Source organism: Squalius cephalus (assembly GCF_949319135.1).
Source record: "Squalius cephalus genome assembly, chromosome: 9".
NCBI lineage: Eukaryota > Metazoa > Chordata > Actinopteri > Cypriniformes > Leuciscidae > Squalius > Squalius cephalus.
The window spans coordinates 10,708,462-10,727,388 of NC_137130.1; the positions used below are offsets into that span (position 1 = coordinate 10,708,462).

Below are 18,927 nucleotides of genomic sequence, written 5' to 3' on the forward strand. Positions count from 1 at the left end.
ACAACCTGTAATGTCTTAATAAGGTCTGATAGCTGAACAAATGAGAACTGTTCCTCATACTGCCCTTATCTTTAACCATGCCAGTCAGCTGGATGAGAGCATGGATTTTTTCTTCTGGGGAATCTAAACCAAGCAAATACAACATTAGTATGTCGTCTTTGTCAAACACACAAAATAACCACGAGTTCACTATATTTCATATGGTAGTACGCATTTGAATGGGTTTTGACTGTGACAACATTTGCGTCACGTTATCCATCTCACGTGACACATCGTGATCAACATGGCGGCCACCTCTGTGTTCCAGAGAGTGAGAACGGGCTCGAAAATCGGAGCGCAGTATGATCAGGAGGGCAATCTCATCAAGGTACCACTGGAAACAAAACACTTAAACCCTCATGTGTGCACATTTGCATTTGCATTTGCAGCCAGTTTAATTTTTTAAAGGTTATGCTTCAATCAGAGAATCCTGCCACTTAACTTATCGGTTAAATATAAATACACTGTTTACATGTTGTGTTCTAATTGTAAAGAGACGCATATGTTGTAGTAGTCCACTTCCTCTTATATAAAAGTGAGGATACACGCATTAAGAAAATAAATAACAGGCATAATATATGAGGTATCTACAAATGTATGTATTTAAAGGGATAGTTCACCCAAAAAAGAAAATAGTGTCATTACTCACCCTTAAGTTTTTTCTAACCTGTATGACTTTCTTTCTTCTGTTGAACTAAAAAGAAGATATTTTAAAGAATGTTTGTAACCAAACAGTTGACGGCACTCGTTGACTACCATAGTTGTAAAAAAAACACTATGGAAGTCAATGGCTACCTTCAACTGTCTGGTTGACAACATTCTTCAAAATATCTTCTTTTGTGTTCAACAGACGAAAGAAACTCGTTCAGGTTTGGAACAACATGAGGGTGAGTAAAATGATGACAGAATTTATATTTTTGGGTGAACTATCCCTTTAAAAAATGCTCAATCTTACAATTTTTAGATACATTTTTAGAATTTTAGAACATTTAAGAATCAATAAATACTGCCTTTCCGTTTCTTCAGTGGCAAGTAACAGAAAAGTATTAACATAAAATATAGATTTTTTTTATTTAAAGAGTGTTTTAATTTGCTGAGTCTGTACCGTCATATACTGACAGCTGTATGTACTGTGATTGACAGGTGGAGACACGTGAGGATGAGGAGCAGAGTGTCAAGCTTGCTGAGATTTTGGAGTTGTTGCTTGCAGCTGGTTATTTTAGAGCACGCATTAAGGGACTGTCACCCTTTGACAAGGTACATCAGACTTTGCACACATGTACCAACCATGGTGAACATGATTTCAACAATTATTCACCGTCATTTCCCTCTGATTTTAGGGATAAGTTATGGGTAGGGTTAGGATTAGGCTAGGTAAGCATAGGGTTAGGACTACATTTTTGGAAAGGTATGTTGTTCCAGCATTAACAAAATATGTGTTCTACACGCCATAAGATTAATTATGAACAATCTCTGCTTTTACTTTAGGTGGTAGGAGGAATGACTTGGTGTATAACTACATGCAACTTTGACATAGACGTTGACCTACTCTTCCAAGAAAATTCCACCATCGGCCAGAAAATGTGAGTGGTAGATTAAACAATGCAGTAACATAAGAAGAATGAAGACTGACAAAACTGAATTCTGGTAAATGTGATTGTCTGTATCTTTTCCACTTAAGCGCTCTGACAGAAAAGATTGTGTCAGTTCTGCCCAGAATGAAATGTCCTCACCGATTAGAGCCTCATCAGATCCAAGGGTTGGATTTCATCCACATCTTTCCTGTTGTACAAGTATGTACACTTGCATATCTTTGGCACCTAAAAGTATTTATGCTCACCAAGGCTGCATTTATTTGATCAAAGATACAGTAAAAACAGTAATATTGTGAAATATTATGACAATTCAAAATAACTGTTTATTTAAAAAATGTATTCCTGTAATAGCAAAGCAGAATTTCCAGCGGCTGTGTGTCACATGCCTCCTCGCTGAATAAAAATATTAATATCTTTAAAAAAAAGAAAAAAAAGAAAAACCTTACTGACCCCAAACTTACAGGAGTGTATTTAGTTTAAATGACTTGAGAAACAGTGCAAGAACACTTACGATGCATCTTTTGTGGGGTCTATAGTGGCTGGTAAAGAAGGCGATTGAAACCCGGGAGGAGATGGGAGATTATGTCAGGTCATATTCCATCTCTCAGTTCCAGAAAACACATGCATTTCCTGAGGTGAGACAACAGGTCAACACTGAAATATAATTAGAATGTATTAACAGTGTAATATATCAAACATGTTACAATCTTCAATCTTTGGAGACTCAGTAAATGTGTTTATTTTAGGATGAGGAGTTTGCATTAAGGAAGGATCGAGCCATCAGTACTGTGGTGAATGTTTGCGTGAGTATCCAATAACCTTTTATCTTAGCTTTTTCATCTCTGCTGAATTTAATATTGCCCCCATGAGCCCCACAGCTACAGAGCCATCTGTTCATCCTTCTATATTTGATAATAGAATATTGTGAGGTGAAATATGGTTGTATATTGTCATGTGTGTTTGGGCGTAGGAGGTGTATGCTCCTCAGAGGCGTTATAAACGGCAGGTAGATGCTGGTGAGCTGTTGGATGAAGAGTCTCGGGTTCATTCCACCCTGCTGGAGTTTGGCAGGTACTGTCATACCCTTCCATCACAGGACCTTATGATGTTGCACTCTTATCATGTCCAACTGGAAATGAACTGAGAATAAATGTAAAGTATAATTCCGGCATGTGAGACCTGTAGTTGCTGGTGGGGATGTTTAAACATTACTCTTCAAAAGTTTGGGGTCAGTAAGATTTTTTTAATGTTTTTGAAGGAAGTTTCTTATATTCACCAAGGCTGCATTTATTTGATTACAAATCCAGTTTTTATTCAGATTCTGTTTCCTCATTCATCCTCTTATTTTTTCCTTCATCTTTACTGGTCTGTTTCCTGCCTCATTGTTTCAGCAGCGCTGGGTTTAAATCTCCATTAACGGCATCTATTAATTCACAGGTTTCTGTACTCCTCTAATGTTCTCATTTCTTAATTTCCTCCCTTTTCCTTTCCATCTGTCTCTTATTTCACTCATCAGTCCGTGCCTTCCCATATCACAGTATATGCAGTGAGTATGACTGAGGTTCAGTTTCTGAGAATGGGAGTGACACAGATTGACTATCGGTCAGATGTAATGGCTTTGCACTGTCTTTACTTTTGCATCTTCCCAAGTGCTGTTCTTCACACATTGCATCTAAATGTTTCGTTCATGTAATTTCCTGTCATGTGGTGGTGTGTCATGCCTGTAGTCTGATGTGTTTTGAAACCAACTCTTGCCTTGAGCTGCATGTTGTGTGTAATGTGAACGTGAAGCATTTCAAATGATCTATTTTCTGTTTTTCCAGGCGCTATGGATTCAGCAAACAGTCTAAAGCAGGCACAGTGAGTATCAGATGTTCTTTTCATTTTTCTGCCTCATCACATAAAAAAGTTCAGTCAGAGAAGGTTACAAATAAGCAGCTGACTCATTTGTCCAAGAAGTTGTTCTTTGTGAATGCAATCTCTATAAATAGATTTGTAAAAATCTTGGTAACACTACAATGAAGTCTTATTTGTAATATTAGTTAACATGAGCAATACAGCTTTTACAGCATTTATTAACCTTTGTTAATGTTTAGTTAATAAAAATACATTTGGTCATTGTTTATGTTACTTCACAATGCATTATCTAATGTTAACAGATAAAAAAAAATAATTTAAAAAATGTATTGGTAAATGTATTAATATTAACTACAGTAATAATAAACAAGTTGAAAATCATGGATATATATTAGTAATACTCTTGATCAATACGATCAAGAGGTGTGGGATGACTTCTGGTAAATTTTGTCATCGAACAAAATCATAATGCATGCAAAACATTTGACAATTGGCTTGATGTCTGGTGTATATTGTAGTTCAATCATCCAAACCCAGTGGGATGTCATTGAAACTGATATAAAATGTTTTCAGTTTTCAGCTTTCAGTTCTACAGGCAACAAAATTGGCAGAAAATTTCTGTTGACGAAGATTTTTGTATGCACTGACCGTAGAACCGCCCCTGTGGCGTCCATCTGGGTATAATAGACCACAGATTGAGAGGAGGGCTTGGCACTGATCTCTGTTGATTTTGATTTGTTGTTAGTTAGATCATGTGATGATGTTTCTAGCAGGCAGTGGAGCAGAAGCAGGTGTTGGCTCAGGGCACGCAGGGTGTGCCGCCAGGAATGGCCCAAGTGTCTGAAGAAGAGGACCTGCAGGCAGCAGAGGAGGTCAGTTGGGATCATATGAACCTACACTTGTCCTTCAATCAAATCTCACTTCTTCCTAATCACCAGCTCTTCATCTGACCATCATTCATTTTCCATCAACCAATCAGAAGCTTTGTTTGATTCTTTTACAGCTCAGAATCAAGGCCCTGATGACTGGAATGGCTGCCATGGCAACCGAGGAGGTAAACTTCTAAAGTCATAGTATGCTAAAGAGTTTAAAGTGATAGTTCACCCAAAAGTAAGCTAAACATGGATGACTTGCTTTATCTGTGGAACATAAAATAATATTTTGAGTAAAGAAAATATCGGTAAAGAAAATGAGTAATGATGAAAGAAATTATCCCTTTTAAAGGTATAGTTTGCCCGAAAATGAAAAAAGTAAATGTGGTCAGAATGACAGTTTATCTTTGGGTGAACATTTGTTTTTTAAAGTTGATTATTTACTCATCTTGTATGTCTTCAGCAGATGCCATTTTACCAAGAATATATAAATGGTCAACAGTCTGATCATTTTACACACTATTTCTTTGTGTTTTTGTAGGGGAAGTTGTCAGCCAGCACAGTTGGGCAGATTGTGGGTCTGCAATCTGAGGAGATTAAGCAAATTGCCACTGAGTATGCCGAAAAGGTGAGCATAGTGAAAACTACACTAAACACCTAAGAAATAGACCCTTTCCACTTTAGGGTTGATGCTGGAATACACTACATGACCTTTGCACAGATTTTTGCTCTGGATTGCAGTCTGGAGGAGTCAACGTTAGTTTGCAAAAGTCATAGCCAGGGTGCGTCTCACTCAGCTATCTCTCTAGGTTGTGAATCATTGTGCGATTCACTTCAATTCATAAATCCTCTGGCCTCATGGGATAGAAAAGTGTCCATCTATTGTGCATTTCAGAATCTCGGCGGAAGTAGGTCATCCGGGTACTTTTCGCCTAATGTTTTCCGATTTTGGACGCAGTGATAAGTGTGTGATTCTCCAATCATTTAGTGTATGATGGCCAGTTTCTCTAACCATTTATAATGGTGTCAAGTGTGTAATGCCTAGTAGATTCCTTTTGATGTATGCCAGGCTTTACTGTACATACGTGTGATTGAACAGGCGGAGCGTTCTGTGGAGGATCGGCCAGAGAGATTTGGGCCTGCGCAACAACACCGGCGTCAGCTGGCGTCATTTAACAAACAAATCACTCAAAAAACAAAAGAGCTGGAAGAGGTAATGCGCATATACCGCACATTGCTGATATCAGTTATTGTGTCTCCTGTTTGTTTCTTTCTTCATTGTTTCTTGGTTTATTCCAGCTGCAATCCAAACAGCAGGAGGCCAGAGCGGCGTGTGAGGATGCTAAAATCCAACTAGCCGAGGTAAGACAGGTAGACAGATATTTACTGACAGATAAAGGGTTTATTTGGACCATTTAAGTAACCATGAAATCCAAATTTTGAAAATCATGAATCGGGACAACCTTTCACTCACATGAGATCACAGCAATAGCAAACAACAATGATCCAGTGGTCGATTCCTGATGGACAAAATCAAGTCCCAGTGAAACGGCTTCTCAAACATCACAATAGGGATGATAAGACTATCGCAACTTTCATTCGCCGACTTTAATGTATGTGTTTTTAGGCCACAGCGCACACTGAAAAGGTAGAGCATGAGCTGAGCTCACTGGAGGATGTGGAGTCCCAGACAGATTCTGGGTAAGTAAACAGAGCACCTGTTATTCTCTAAATAACGCGTTGGTTTTCATTTATACTTTTGCGTCGTTGCATGTGCAAATACACATGCAGAGGGAGCATGTGAAACCTGAGGGAGGGGTTCTGGCAGACCAATCACAACGCTTGCGGTCCGTGTGGAATTGACGCGTTGTTACATTTTTGGAGAGGTGCACGTCAGGGTAGGCCGAAGGGTACACACACTACACACAGCCTTCGACGTAGCTACGGGGTGAGTTCGACGCAGAAGTATAAATTGGGCTTAATGTCCACCAAAGTGTTTTTAGTCAGCGCTCTTCTGAAAAAGCCTTGCTGTGGGCGCTTGAGATGCTATATGTGCTATGATATGAAATATCCGTGGAATTGTTACTAGTATCTGATTTCGCAAATAGTTTGTTTCTGAATCTAAAAATGTTGGTGGAAAAAAATATGAGATAGGAGGGAAAATAATAAGTCAGTGCTTTTGCGTTCGCTCGCATAATGTTTGCATTAACGTTACCCCGAGAAACTTTTTGTTCCTTTGTGTTCGTTCATAAAACTTTTGTTTTCTTTGCGAGTGAATGCAAAGTTTCCTGGGGAACGCAAGCATTCCCAATTAATTTTTCCTCCCATTTTATTTTTTTTCTCTTCACTATGTCCCTTTATGGGCTTCGTAGAATTTGGACATACTACTCTTTTTGGATAGTTATTTTCATGTTATGAGCAGTATATTCGGATGCAGCCTTTTTCTCAAAGACAGTTTAGATTTCAGACACTTGATTCTAAAACCTAGTGAGCTATCTGGTTAGACATTTTAAAATGTGTCATACATTCCTGACATAAAGGCAGTTCCAAAAGTTAGGTAAGATAATTAAATTCTTATGACAGTCACATTAGCGAAATTCATTGAGATTCATTGTTGATTGTCAATAGTGTAACAATGTATGAAGTACAGCTCACACAGAAGTCACTTTTAAAATAAGCTGCTTTCTGTTGGTCGACATGGCAATTTCACACGACAATCTGAATTTAATGCGAAATCTGTGTGGGGAAATCTTTCGCCCTTATGCGAAATTCACCGAATAATGGTAAATGTGGGATATGTAGTTCAGATATATAGCTTAGCATCACGCTGACACCAAAGTGTATTGAAATCAATTGAGAAACTTGACTAAAAGTTTGGAAACTTCACACTTTTCATTTGCTCAAAGTTGAAAGACAAAAGGCATGATGATTCTTTTAAAGTTTCAGTGTCTGTGCTTTTTTAACTATTATGTTTGTTTTTATCTTTTAGCTTGCTGGAGAAACTTCGTGCATTGGTGGCCATGAATGAAAACCTGAAACATCAAGAGCAAATGTTCCGTTCACATTGCCGTGTACGTTACAATAACAACATGTCGCATTAACTTGTTTTGTTTTTTTCTGTTTTAGTGAGTAATGTTAAAGAAATGACTTTCATTAACGGTTATGTGTGTGTATAGGAGGAAATGACCCGTCTGCAGCAGAATATTGAAGAGTTGAAGCTGGAATCTGGAGACGAAGGAGATGATAAGAAGGTGCCGGTGACAGTCTCAAATATAATCATACATAGCACACACAAATATTGGATAAAAACCCAAAAAGTTTAATTAGATATAGCTTCTTTTTTTTTTAGCAATACCTCGCTTTGTCCACCATCTTGGATAATTTTTTTTTATCTTGCCTCTTTCAATGCTTTGGGGATTGCTGCCTTCGTATTTGGCCAAAAGAAGGTATCATCTTCTTATTGAGTTTAATGGCAGATTGAACGCCATTCGGCACAGTAACACCATCAATAGTCACACAGTCCTGAAGTCTTAAAAAATTCCAGAACATAAAGAAGGTATCGCAGAAGGCTGCCTACCTTTTTGAAACAATTCTCTTAGTGGGTGTGCCAAAGTTTTGGAACGGAGCTGGTCTGTGTCAGTCTACTTTCGTTTCTCGGACTCATCCTCTGCATGTGTGTTTGTAGGAGATGAATATGATGATTGATCAGCAATACACTACAGACCGAGAAAAACTACAGAAGATTCGTCTGCTCATGGTAGGTCAAGTTGAACTGATGTTTTTTCTCAGAAAATTGCAAGAGATTCTTCTCACTCAAGTGTTTTTCTCTACTGCCCCCTACAGGCAAAGAGGAATCGCGAAATCGCCATCCTGCAGCGAAAGATTGACGAGGTTCCCAATAGAGCCGAGCTGACCCAGTATCAGAAACGCTTCATTGAGCTCTACAGCCAAGGTGTTTGTATTTAAAGTCAGCATGAGTGTTTTCTAAATGCATGTTTTTTTTCTCACTAATCCATTTTACTTGGATGTACGTCACAATACAAAAGATCTCGCTATTTCCATTATATTGCAACTTTAAGATGTTGGCTATACAATTGATAGATCTGATTGGATGGGCCGCAGTCAAACCCGTTGTAATATGGCTTACAGCTTTATTAAGCACTCTTTAATGGATCATTTGGTATTTTTCAGTTTCTGCAACACACAAAGAGACAAAACAGTTCTTCACGCTCTACAACACCCTGGATGACAAGAAGGTTTACCTGGAGAAGGAGGTATCGGCTTTGTTTTGCTGTGCTATTGGGAATGAGTTTTCTTGGAATCAGACTCTATAATCAGAGGGTAGTGTTTAAAAGGATGTGCAGTGGAAGAGACTGTCTTTTCTTTCACAGGTTAATCTCCTGAACTCCATACATGATCATTTCCAGCAGTGAGTATCAAATAAAGCTCTAGGATCCATGTAGGAGTTTCTCAATATTACAGCAAGAGCCTTTACAATTAATTTCGACATGTCTTTCCTGAAGGCACAGGTACATGTGGGTAAAGTGTATGTATATGTTTTTAGGGCCATGGCTTCCTCAGGAAGTAAAGAACAGTTTCTCAGACAGATGGAGCAAATTGTGGAAGGAATCAAACAGAGCCGCATAAAGGTACACAACTTGCTACTCTTGCTCATTTATTTCCATTTTGCATATGAATTGGTTTAATTCCACTCTATGTGGTTTTTCCCCCTCAGACAGGAACATGAATTGCATTATTGTGGTTTTCTAACGTGTATTTATGCACTTAAAGATGGAAAAGAAAAGACAGGAGAATAAGATGCGCAGAGATCAGCTGAATGATGAATATCTGGAGCTGCTGGATAAACAGAGACTCTACTTTAAAACCGTCAAAGACTTTAAAGAGGTAAATACTCACAACACTAAAAATGTCCCCCCTCTTCCCAAATAGGGTGTAGACATTAATCTATTGATAATTGATATTCTGGATTGAGGAAACGGATTCATAAAATGCACGGCCTTGTCTGTTTCAGGAGTGCCGCAAGAATGAGATGCTGTTGTCTAAACTGAGGGCAAAGGGAGCATCGTAACAGCTGGACAAGCACACACACCCCTTCAATACACAAACTTCCTAATAGCACTTCAAAACACACACATTCCCTGATGTTGATATTTCATTGTACCGCAGCCTCATGCTGATATCACATCTGCTTTCGGACTGAAACACTCTGCTGTTCAGAATGTGTGTGTTAGCCTAGATTGTTCTACACATTTAACTAATTTACTGTTAAACTGGAAATGTTTTGTGCCTTGATGCCCTTTTCTTTAAACCCATAATGTATATAACACAAATTATCTTGCTAATCACCTTTGTTTTTGTATAGCGTTTATAAAAATCTGCTGCCATAAGACCAAAACACATTAAAGGAGAATGAACTACTTGCTGAGACTTACAGTTCTTGTGCACAATTTAAAGATGATTATTGAGTGGTCAGTTGACTCCGACTAAATGATAACAGCCCTTATGGCTACTAGGGCTGAGGAAATGGGCAATACATAGAACATTTACAACATATTTAACAAAATACTGAACATAAAATCAAACAACCTCATGAATATTGTGATAATAGTGTGCTGGTTTTGATTTGACCAGTAAATAATATTTAAGTATGTGCTGTTGGCCAGCTTTGTACATAGTTCATAAGCACAAAATGCATTTAAATAAAGAAAAAAACATTAAAAGGCCAATAGCTTTGGAAAGTTCAATTCATTTGTTGTCTGTTGAATCATCCACATCATAAATTCTCAAAAAATTGGCATTAAGTAGGTTTTAGAACTTTGCATTACTGTTTATTATATTAGTGCATGAATAAAAATTGCTATTCTTTTAAATCCATTATAAATGGTTTGGAAAATTCCTTAAATATCAACATTAATCAATATTCAGCTGCATTTAACATCACTTGTAAAGCCATTTCAGAGCAAATACATAAATGAAAATCAATAGGCTGATCTGTCAAGGTCTTGAACCCTTCAAACAGCCGTAGTTGCTACTAAGGTTGTAGGTTAAATCTCATATGGAAAGAGCAGACAGCAATTATTCTCTAAATGTTCAATGTTTAATGAGTTGGGTGGGTAACAATAGAAATTTACCTATCTAACAATATAATGTCTTCTGAAAGCAGATTTCTGTACAGACATGGAATGCAGACTGATCAGTTTCTCACACATTTCAGGACAAGTAACTAAAAATGACAATGGTGTGGTCTGATAGTTACTCCATATAGATCAAAAGAGGTGCACAAAAGGAAACATTCATCTTAATCTCAGCGTGAGAACTGTCTGCCGTCTCCCTTCCCTTTGTTGACGTGTTTGAAGATCCTGGCCTTGTGGACGTTCTTAGATTTCTGGTAGCCGAAGCCTCCGCCACCACCTCGCTTCTGCATCTTCACCCCTTTACTGCTGTGAACATCTGAGAGAACGAACGGTTAAGAACCAAACACTGCAATGTCAGAGGACTCTGAAAAGAACTCAACTTATGTATATTCTATAAATGCTTGGTACTGATCTACAATACTGTTCAAAAGTTTGAGGTCAGTAATATTTATTTTTGAAAGAAATTAATACTTTTATTCAGCAAAGATTCATTAAATTGGGTTTTTCATAGAATAAATGCAGCTGTGTTGAGCATAAAGGGCCGTACACACCGGGACGAATATTGGCGCGCGTTATTCGCCAGCGTTTTTCAACGCGTTTTTTGTGTTCACACCCAAGCGATTTTCGCTGACGATGAGCCGAGTGAACATGCAAATTCATTCCCTGACATTAGATGGTGCTTAATACCACTCCATTACAGTTCTCTTTTATCAAGATTTTTGTAGTCGCTGTCGCGTTTGTCATATAGTTCTTTATGTTCCGACACCAACGAGACCAGCAGCTCTACATTCATCTTGCCTTGCATCTTCCTCGTCTTATTTCTTCCCGGCAGTGTAGACGCTACTCGGCGTATATCTTCTTCGCCGTTACGTATGTGTGCTCAGCAAGACCGTTTTGTGTTTGAGCGCCCCCAAGTTGTGTTTTACTGTAACTTCAGAAGCTCCAGACACGTGAGCGTCAAACCAAAAAAACGAACCTGAGGCGTTTTTAAAAAAATTACGCTTTTTACACGTGGCGTTATTCGCGTCGGTGTGCACACTCACATTGGCGCCCTTTGTTTAGTCACGAGGCGTTAAACGTCGGCGAATATCGCGCGCCAAATTCGTCCCGGTGTGAACAGGCCTTAATACTTCTTTCAAAAAACAAACTTCTGAAAACTAGCATGTACAATGACAATTCCATGATTGACAAGTTCCACATGCAAGAAGATTCACTGTAATTCAGTGTTGAAAGGATACTGAGGTCCACAAAAGGCGGCACTTTAAAACCAAAAGACATCGCCACCTTCGGGAGGTCGAGTGTCTCTACGTTATAGATTTGTTTGAGGGAATGAGAGTCGTAAGCTCTAACGTAGGATTTGTAGGCCTCCTGAGCAGATTTATGAAGGTAGTAGTTCTTCTCTATCAGCTTCTCCATCTGAAAAAGACGAAAGCAAATACGGATTTTAAATGGATTTATTTGCTTTCAGAGGGATTCAATTTTAAATGAGTTAGAGATTTAGTTCAATTCGACTGAATATGAAGTCTCACCTGAGATTGAATGTCTGAGATTTTAGTCCAGGAGAACTCAAACTCACTCAGAGGGACCTTTAGAGGAACACAAGACAGGCATCTTGACATGCTGAACAGCTTATTAACTATGTGTAAGTTTTATAGCGTTTTTCAACTCTTGTCATGACCATACAAAGCCAACACGCACTGAAAGCCAATATAAAACATTAACAATAGAGATGTAATACTTTGGCCTGTTTGAGGAATCGCAAAAAGCCGAGCTCCTCTGGTCTCAGGATCAGGAGGGCATGTCCTCTGCCGTTAATACCACGAGCTGTTCGCCCGACACGGTGAATGTACTCCTAAAATAACCAAAAAATCATATATTAAAAAACAAATTAATGACCAACCATGTTGGACTACAAATTTGATGGACTAAGGGGCATGACTGCTGCACCTTTGGATCATCAGGTGGATCGTACTGAACAATCCAGTCCACCTCCGGGATATCGAGACCTCTGGCAGCCACGTCCGTACAGAGGAGAATGCCAGTGTCTGCATTACAGAACTGGAAAAATGTTGTGGTTCTCTTAGTCTGTTTCTGCTTCCCCTGAAAAATCATGAAAACAAAAGTAGGTTAATTCAGGGTTTTTAAGATCAACTTTAAATAGCTGCATAGATAAAATTAAGACCATATGGGTTTACAGTTCAAACAATACCCATTTTGACAAAAATAAAATTATAAACCTCACATTTCAGCCTTTAAAACATTTTTTTTAAAAAGGGGAAAACATTAAGTCAGAATTGTAATTATATATTATATAAATATAAAATGTGACCTGCTCTGAAACCACAAGCCACGCAGCAGCGCCAGTTAATTCAGAGCCTTTAATATTCACATTAAGCCATATCGAGATTCCTGTTTTTCTTTCACCAGAATTAAGGTCTCTTGAAATGACAATTGAGACTTTTTTGGCCTAATTATGGCCTTAAATATGATATAACTAAATGTAAGACTTTAAAAAGCATTCATCACACTGCATTAATGCTCAATGACTCACGTGAATGGCCATGACGGGCAGGTCAATGTAGTTAAGCAGCTCATAATGGTACTTCACAGACATGCAGGACGAGAAGAACACCATCAGCTTCTTCTTACGATTCTTCTTCAGAAACGTGAAGAGCAGCAGGAAACGTTTCTCCGAAGGACATACGACATATCCCTAAAAATAAAACAAACCACAAGCTTATTATCAAATAATTCATGTGAAACTCAAATATTTGACACCAACAACACATGACCCATGGGTGCTGATAAAGGGCAGTTTACCTGTTCAAGTCCTTCCACAGTGGCCGTGTCTTTGTTGTCATCCACCCCAACATACAGCGGCTCCTTCTTGAGGGAGATTCGTGCAAGATCCTCCACCTTCCGTGTCTGTGTTGCTGAAAACAACATGGTCTGTCTTTTTTCTAGAGAAAGAGAAATATTTGTCATGCACAAAATCCACACCATCCAAGTTATGATTTCTGAATTGAATGTCATGGATTAAAATGGTTGCATACTGGGTGTTTTATTCAGTGTATAAGTATGTACTGAAACTAGTTTATGCAGTAATATTTATAGGTTGATTGATATTGGATTTTGCTGGTACAATAATAACACCTCCTTTATAGAAAGGTACTAAAAGGATTGTGGTGCTAATACTACTAAAATCTATCTAGCTATCTTGACAAGAGTTTTTGTTGAATGTATGTGTTAAAATTGAGTTTGCATAACCAAAAAAAAAAAAAAAACAGTTTGCATAACCAAAAATAAAATCCAGAAAAAAATAGTTTTATGCATCGTGTGGGACTTTAAATTATAAACAATCCCGAAGTACAACGAGACTAATGTTTTGAAATGTCTAGGCTTTACTACTACCAGCTGCTAGGGGTGTGACGGTTAGCATATAACCGTGAGACCTACGGTTATAGTTGAACACCGTCATTACAACTCTATAACCGGCAAAACCGTGTTATTAAAATATTTTTTACAAACATTTTTTATCATAGAGAATGTTTAAATACTAATTAAAAACAATTGTTGACAGTCTGTGTTATTAATGGTCTACGTCGTTTCCAACTGTATTTGATTCTTTGCCAAGCGACCGCCAATCATTTGAGATAGAAATAAAAGCTATGATATAGTGATGTGCCATCATTATGAGATTTATTAAACAACTGAAAAACATTTGCAATAATAAACATTAGCAATGAACATTTGCAATCGGGAGACATGGTTTTTACCACTTAATGAAGTTTTGTTTTGTAAATCGTCAGACATGATTTTTACCACTTCATTAAGTTTTGCTTTGTAGAAAGCATTTCTTTAAAGCGAATTTCGTTTGTACAAATTGTATCTTAATTTTAATAAATGTTTCATCAACCAATTGCATGTATTTAATAAAATATAGGAGACAATATAACCGTGACATTGAGGCTCCGATGCGCCGCGTTCACTTGCATTGCATTGTGAAGTTGAACTAGAGCGCATCTCATCGTAAATGAATGAAACTCAGCGTAGGCCTATGCCTCATACATTAGTATTAAATATCTTTGCTGCATCCTTTCTAGAACAGACAAAGGCTTTCTTCACATTAGCAGAGCATTGCATCGTCCATAGACCGCAAAACAATCAGCGGATGGCGGGCGGGTGCGGCTTTGAAATCTGGTCAAAAAACGTTGGTGCGGATGATGATGAGTTTTGTGATGCGGTTGCGGATGAACTAATACCCCCATCCGCGTATCTCTATTGATAACAACATTGAACACTACACAAATATTAATTTTATTCAAACTAAGTCGTCCTGTAACAGACGAACGTCGCAAATTGCTTACAAAAATAGAACAAAAGTCTTAATACTTTAAGGACCAACAGGAACCCTGGTTTAAGGAAGTGATGTCAGGTTGATCAGGTAAGTCATTGGTTCTTACTAGGCAGTAGTTTGATGATCTGCTTAAGTTCTTCCTCAAAGCCAACCTCCAGAATCCTGTCAGCCTCGTCAATGATCAGACATTGAAGGTTCTTAAACATGAATCCAGGCGTGTTCTGTGGAGAGAAATAGCGAGGTCAAGTATACGGTACAGACCCATGTGGCCAATCTGTTCACAGTAAAAGGCCTTACCTGCAGGTGATCGAGAAGTCTGCCAGGTGTAGCAACCAGGATGTTGACTCCATTAGCGAGTTTCTGGGCTTCCGCAGAACGATTGCTTCCTCCCATGATGAGGCCGTATGTGTGCACGTGATGCGTCATCAGCTCCTTCAGCACACCATATGTCTGCATAGCCAACTCACGAGTGGGAGACAGAATGACAACTCCAGTCCCTGGGAAACAGACCACAGTTACGGGTTTGGTTGACATCTCCACTATGAAAAGGACTTTAACAATCAGAAAAAGCCAATACATTCAGTGTGCACTCACCATTTCTGGGCATGAATTTGAGTTTGTAGATAAGCTCAATGGAGGGAATCAGGAAAGCCAGTGTTTTACCACTTCCTGTTTTAGCTGCGGCCAACACGTCTCTGTTGGAAAAGAATGAGCACACATCCCAAACATTAATATGACAATTAAATAAATGTGATAATTACCGTCCCACAGAAACCCTGCCATCTCTAATGCACTGCAGACTCACCTCCCCTCCAGCAGTGGGCGTATGGTCTTGTGCTGGATCTCTGTCATGGTTTCAAAGCCCATTTCTTTCACTCCCTTCAGTGAATTCTCACTGACCACTTCTGCCAAAGATGCAAATGACTTGTCCTCAAACGCACCTGAGAAAGTCACCAGTGAGGAAAACAAATCCTAGTTACAATCGTTACCTATTCATGTTAAATGGAAAAATTTAAATAAATGCCAAACAAACTGGTTTATTTTTAGAAAGAAAAACATTTTGAAAGGTTATTTATTTTGCATTGCAAATAAAGCAACAACAATAAAAAGCTTCTGTAGATTTCAAATTAAATTATGTTTTTACTACTACTAAACCATCTATAATTTTGTCTCTCAATTACAAATATGTAGTCATTTTTTATTTAATTCACTTGTCCAAAAGGTTATTAAATTGAAATATATATATATAGATAGATATATATTTATTTGCCAACTGAATAAAAGCTGTGGATTTAAGATTGACTTATCTTACTAGTAATGAAACATGCATCTCTCATTTTGTCACTCAATTACAGATATATGTAGTCACTTTTAATTCACTTTTTCAAAGAAAGTCAAATAAATTGGTTTATTTACTATAAAGCAAAACATTTCAAATGGTAATTTTGCATTTCAAGTAAAGCTGTTTTTTCACCAGATAACTGAATAACAGAAGTTTCTGTGAATTTAAGATTAGATTATCTTACTAGTAATAAAACATGCATCTCTTATAATTTTGTCACTCAATTACAGTTATATGTGCAATAATTTAATTTAATTAATTCACTTGTCAAAAAAGTCTAATTGGTTTATAAAGAAAAGCATTTCAAATGGTTATTTTGAATGTCAAATAAAGCATTTTACCAGTTAACTGAATAAAAGAAGCTTCTGTGAATTTAAGACTACATTACCATGCTAATTTTTTTTATGAGCAATAACACATGAATCTCTTATTTAGTAACTCAATTACATTTATGTACAGTAATTTATTCAACTGGTCAAACAAAACTTTCTGGAAAGTTTTTCCTAAAACTAGCCAAATCGATCAGACATCTCATTATTTTTCACATTTAAATGAGCAGATAACTAGACAAACTAAACCATTTAACACCATATATGACTAAACTAAACAATATATGACTGATTGCAGACTGTATTTAACAAAGCCGGCTGTGCCATGTTTACCTGTCAGCCCAGAAGGAAGCTGTGGTCCATCTTCATCACTATCATCCTCCTCAGCTGATCCCTCTTTTTCATTTCCATTCTCTGAAAACTTCCCAGACTCTGCACATTCCTCCTCCTGTTTCTCATCACTCTCTTGCTGCTCTTCTCCCCCTGATGCTTCTGTTGTCTCTTTAACTTCATCCTGCTTTTTGACCTTTTTCACACCTATAAGAGTGTATGTGTATACATGTCAAATACTTGCATTCATTTGCGTAATTATAACGATACATTCACAGCAACATTAAACACTCACTGGATGTCGAGTCGCCTGTGCCATTCAATTTTCTTTTCTTTTTCTTCTTGGTTTTCTGTGAGGTTTCGCCGGCCTCGGTGGAGATACTTTGCTGCTTCTGCTCTTCAGTGATTTTTGGAGCAGAATCACGGGTCACATCAGCTTCTTCCAGCACAACCTTCACCTCTGCCAGATAAGAAACACACACAGCATATTTCAGGAAAGAGCAGGTACACTCAATATGATTGACGGCGACGTTAACATGTTGCTCAAGATGAACTTGTCCCTTATCAACATTATAATTACGGTTTATTTACATTTATTTATTGATGTCGTGCTGAGTTAAACACAACTGACTGAACTATAAGACAAAACTTTACGAATGGATTTTAAAGCGGTGTGATTATCACATGGTGGGTCCGAGATAACGCCTAAATGAAGTATACGTAACATTCATCTTTACAACAAAAGTGAAAAATCACCTCCGCCGATTTCTTCTTCTTCCTTCTGAGATCTGAGAAGTTTCCGTTGTTTATTTTTTTCATTTCTCTTTTGAATTTTCTTGCGCAGAATCTTCATCTGCATGTCCGCCATGGCTGTACACAAACACGTGTGTGCGTGCTGCGTAGGGTCCTACGCTTAGCTGACTGACTCATAATATGCCTGACTAAAAATATTTAAGACCTTGCTGCTGTGTTCGAAACAAATAGTCCATAATAGCCTACCCTTATTCACTATATTATTTATACTCGGAAATTAAATGTGTCTTTGTTAAAAGCTGTTCCTGATGGTTTGGTTCAGCTGATTAAAGGTGCATTGTTATTATACCTGTGATTCCAAGACTGAGTCATTTCATCTCTGGTCTTAATTTTACAGAGGAGAGCTGTAAGATTAAAGTTTTAAGAACATTTATAAATATAGAGACTTTCCCTTCTAAAGGTAGAAAGAGACCTCTTGTTTTTGATTTTTCTAAAGAAAAAGTAGTTCAAATTAGAACTTAGATTTCTAACTTTCCCCATTCTACCAAAGGTAAAAGAGGTTCAGTTTAAAATGATTCATTATATTTATCCTTGTAATGAGATTTAATTTGGGTTGTAATGAGTGCACCTTTTGTGAAGCAGATATAGAGTCGTTGGAACATATACAATTTCTGGGATGACCTTTATGTTTGGTTAAGTTTGAAATACCTTACTGATTTTAAAACTATAAAATATTTGTCTTTTTGTCGTAAATTATGATGGTGAATTTTTGACTAACAATATCCCAGACAGCAACATGGTCTCGGCCCAGATCCGGCCTACATCTGGACCGTGTGGAATCCACGTGGACCAGATGTGGACCGGATCTGGATCTGGGCCGACACCGTGTTGCTGTCTGGGATTGTACTGTTGGTTAATTACTTCATACGTAAATGCAGATGCTTTAAGAACCCTCCCACTTTCTTGCTTTTTCATAAAGATTTAACGATTTTCTTCAAATCTGTAATGCATAACAAAAAACATGCATAAGGTATTTTTTTATGATAATATGTGTAATATTTTATACTACACCTTGTGTAATATTTGATTTATGTATTTAATTTCTTTTTTGTTTACTTTGCTGCTAATTGGACTTCTTGGAATTGTATTGTTTGTTTGGTATCTTATGTTTCTTCAGTAGTAAAATGTTAAACAAGATGCTAAGTAGTGAATATTATTAATTTATTTGGTACTGTACATAATGAAGCGTGAAGCATTGACACTCTCTAATTGTTGACTGGATGATCGATTTATCGAGA

At 37.6% G+C, this 18,927-nt stretch overlaps 2 protein-coding genes across 3 annotated transcripts; one reads left to right on the plus strand and one right to left on the minus strand.

The window, feature by feature from the left end:
• Nucleotides 1-212: 212 nt before the first annotated feature.
• On the plus strand, nt 213-10,569 carry ccdc93 (CCC complex scaffolding subunit CCDC93). Of its 2 annotated transcripts, none has more exons than XM_079882032.1 (23): nt 213-367; nt 1,183-1,296; nt 1,528-1,622; nt 1,721-1,832; nt 2,171-2,269; nt 2,381-2,437; nt 2,605-2,705; nt 3,458-3,494; nt 4,262-4,363; nt 4,495-4,545; nt 4,905-4,991; nt 5,463-5,576; nt 5,663-5,725; nt 5,991-6,064; nt 7,353-7,434; nt 7,540-7,614; nt 8,049-8,120; nt 8,207-8,315; nt 8,555-8,637; nt 8,755-8,792; nt 8,928-9,012; nt 9,155-9,268; nt 9,396-10,569. In XM_079882032.1, exons 1-23 carry the CDS (start codon nt 284-286, stop codon nt 9,450-9,452), a joined length of 1,905 nt encoding a protein of 634 aa, XP_079738158.1. In that variant the 5' UTR covers nt 213-283; the 3' UTR covers nt 9,453-10,569. The 2 variants fall into 2 exon arrangements, with proteins under 2 accessions (XP_079738158.1, XP_079738159.1); XM_079882033.1 differs by having other exon boundaries at nt 4,265-4,363.
• Nucleotides 10,570-10,640: 71 nt separating this feature from the next.
• ddx18 (DEAD (Asp-Glu-Ala-Asp) box polypeptide 18) lies at nt 10,641-17,778 on the minus strand. Its single transcript, XM_079882031.1, has 14 exons — nt 17,633-17,778; nt 17,172-17,336; nt 16,880-17,083; nt 15,681-15,816; nt 15,470-15,570; nt 15,173-15,372; nt 14,982-15,096; nt 13,339-13,478; nt 13,070-13,231; nt 12,466-12,618; nt 12,257-12,370; nt 12,048-12,104; nt 11,757-11,934; nt 10,641-10,834 (listed from the first exon to the last, which is right to left on the minus strand). The coding sequence occupies exons 1-14, from the start codon at nt 17,742-17,744 to the stop codon at nt 10,689-10,691; spliced, it is 1,983 nt and encodes a 660-aa protein (XP_079738157.1). The 5' UTR covers nt 17,745-17,778; the 3' UTR covers nt 10,641-10,688.
• Between the last annotated feature and the right edge of the window lie 1,149 nt (nt 17,779-18,927).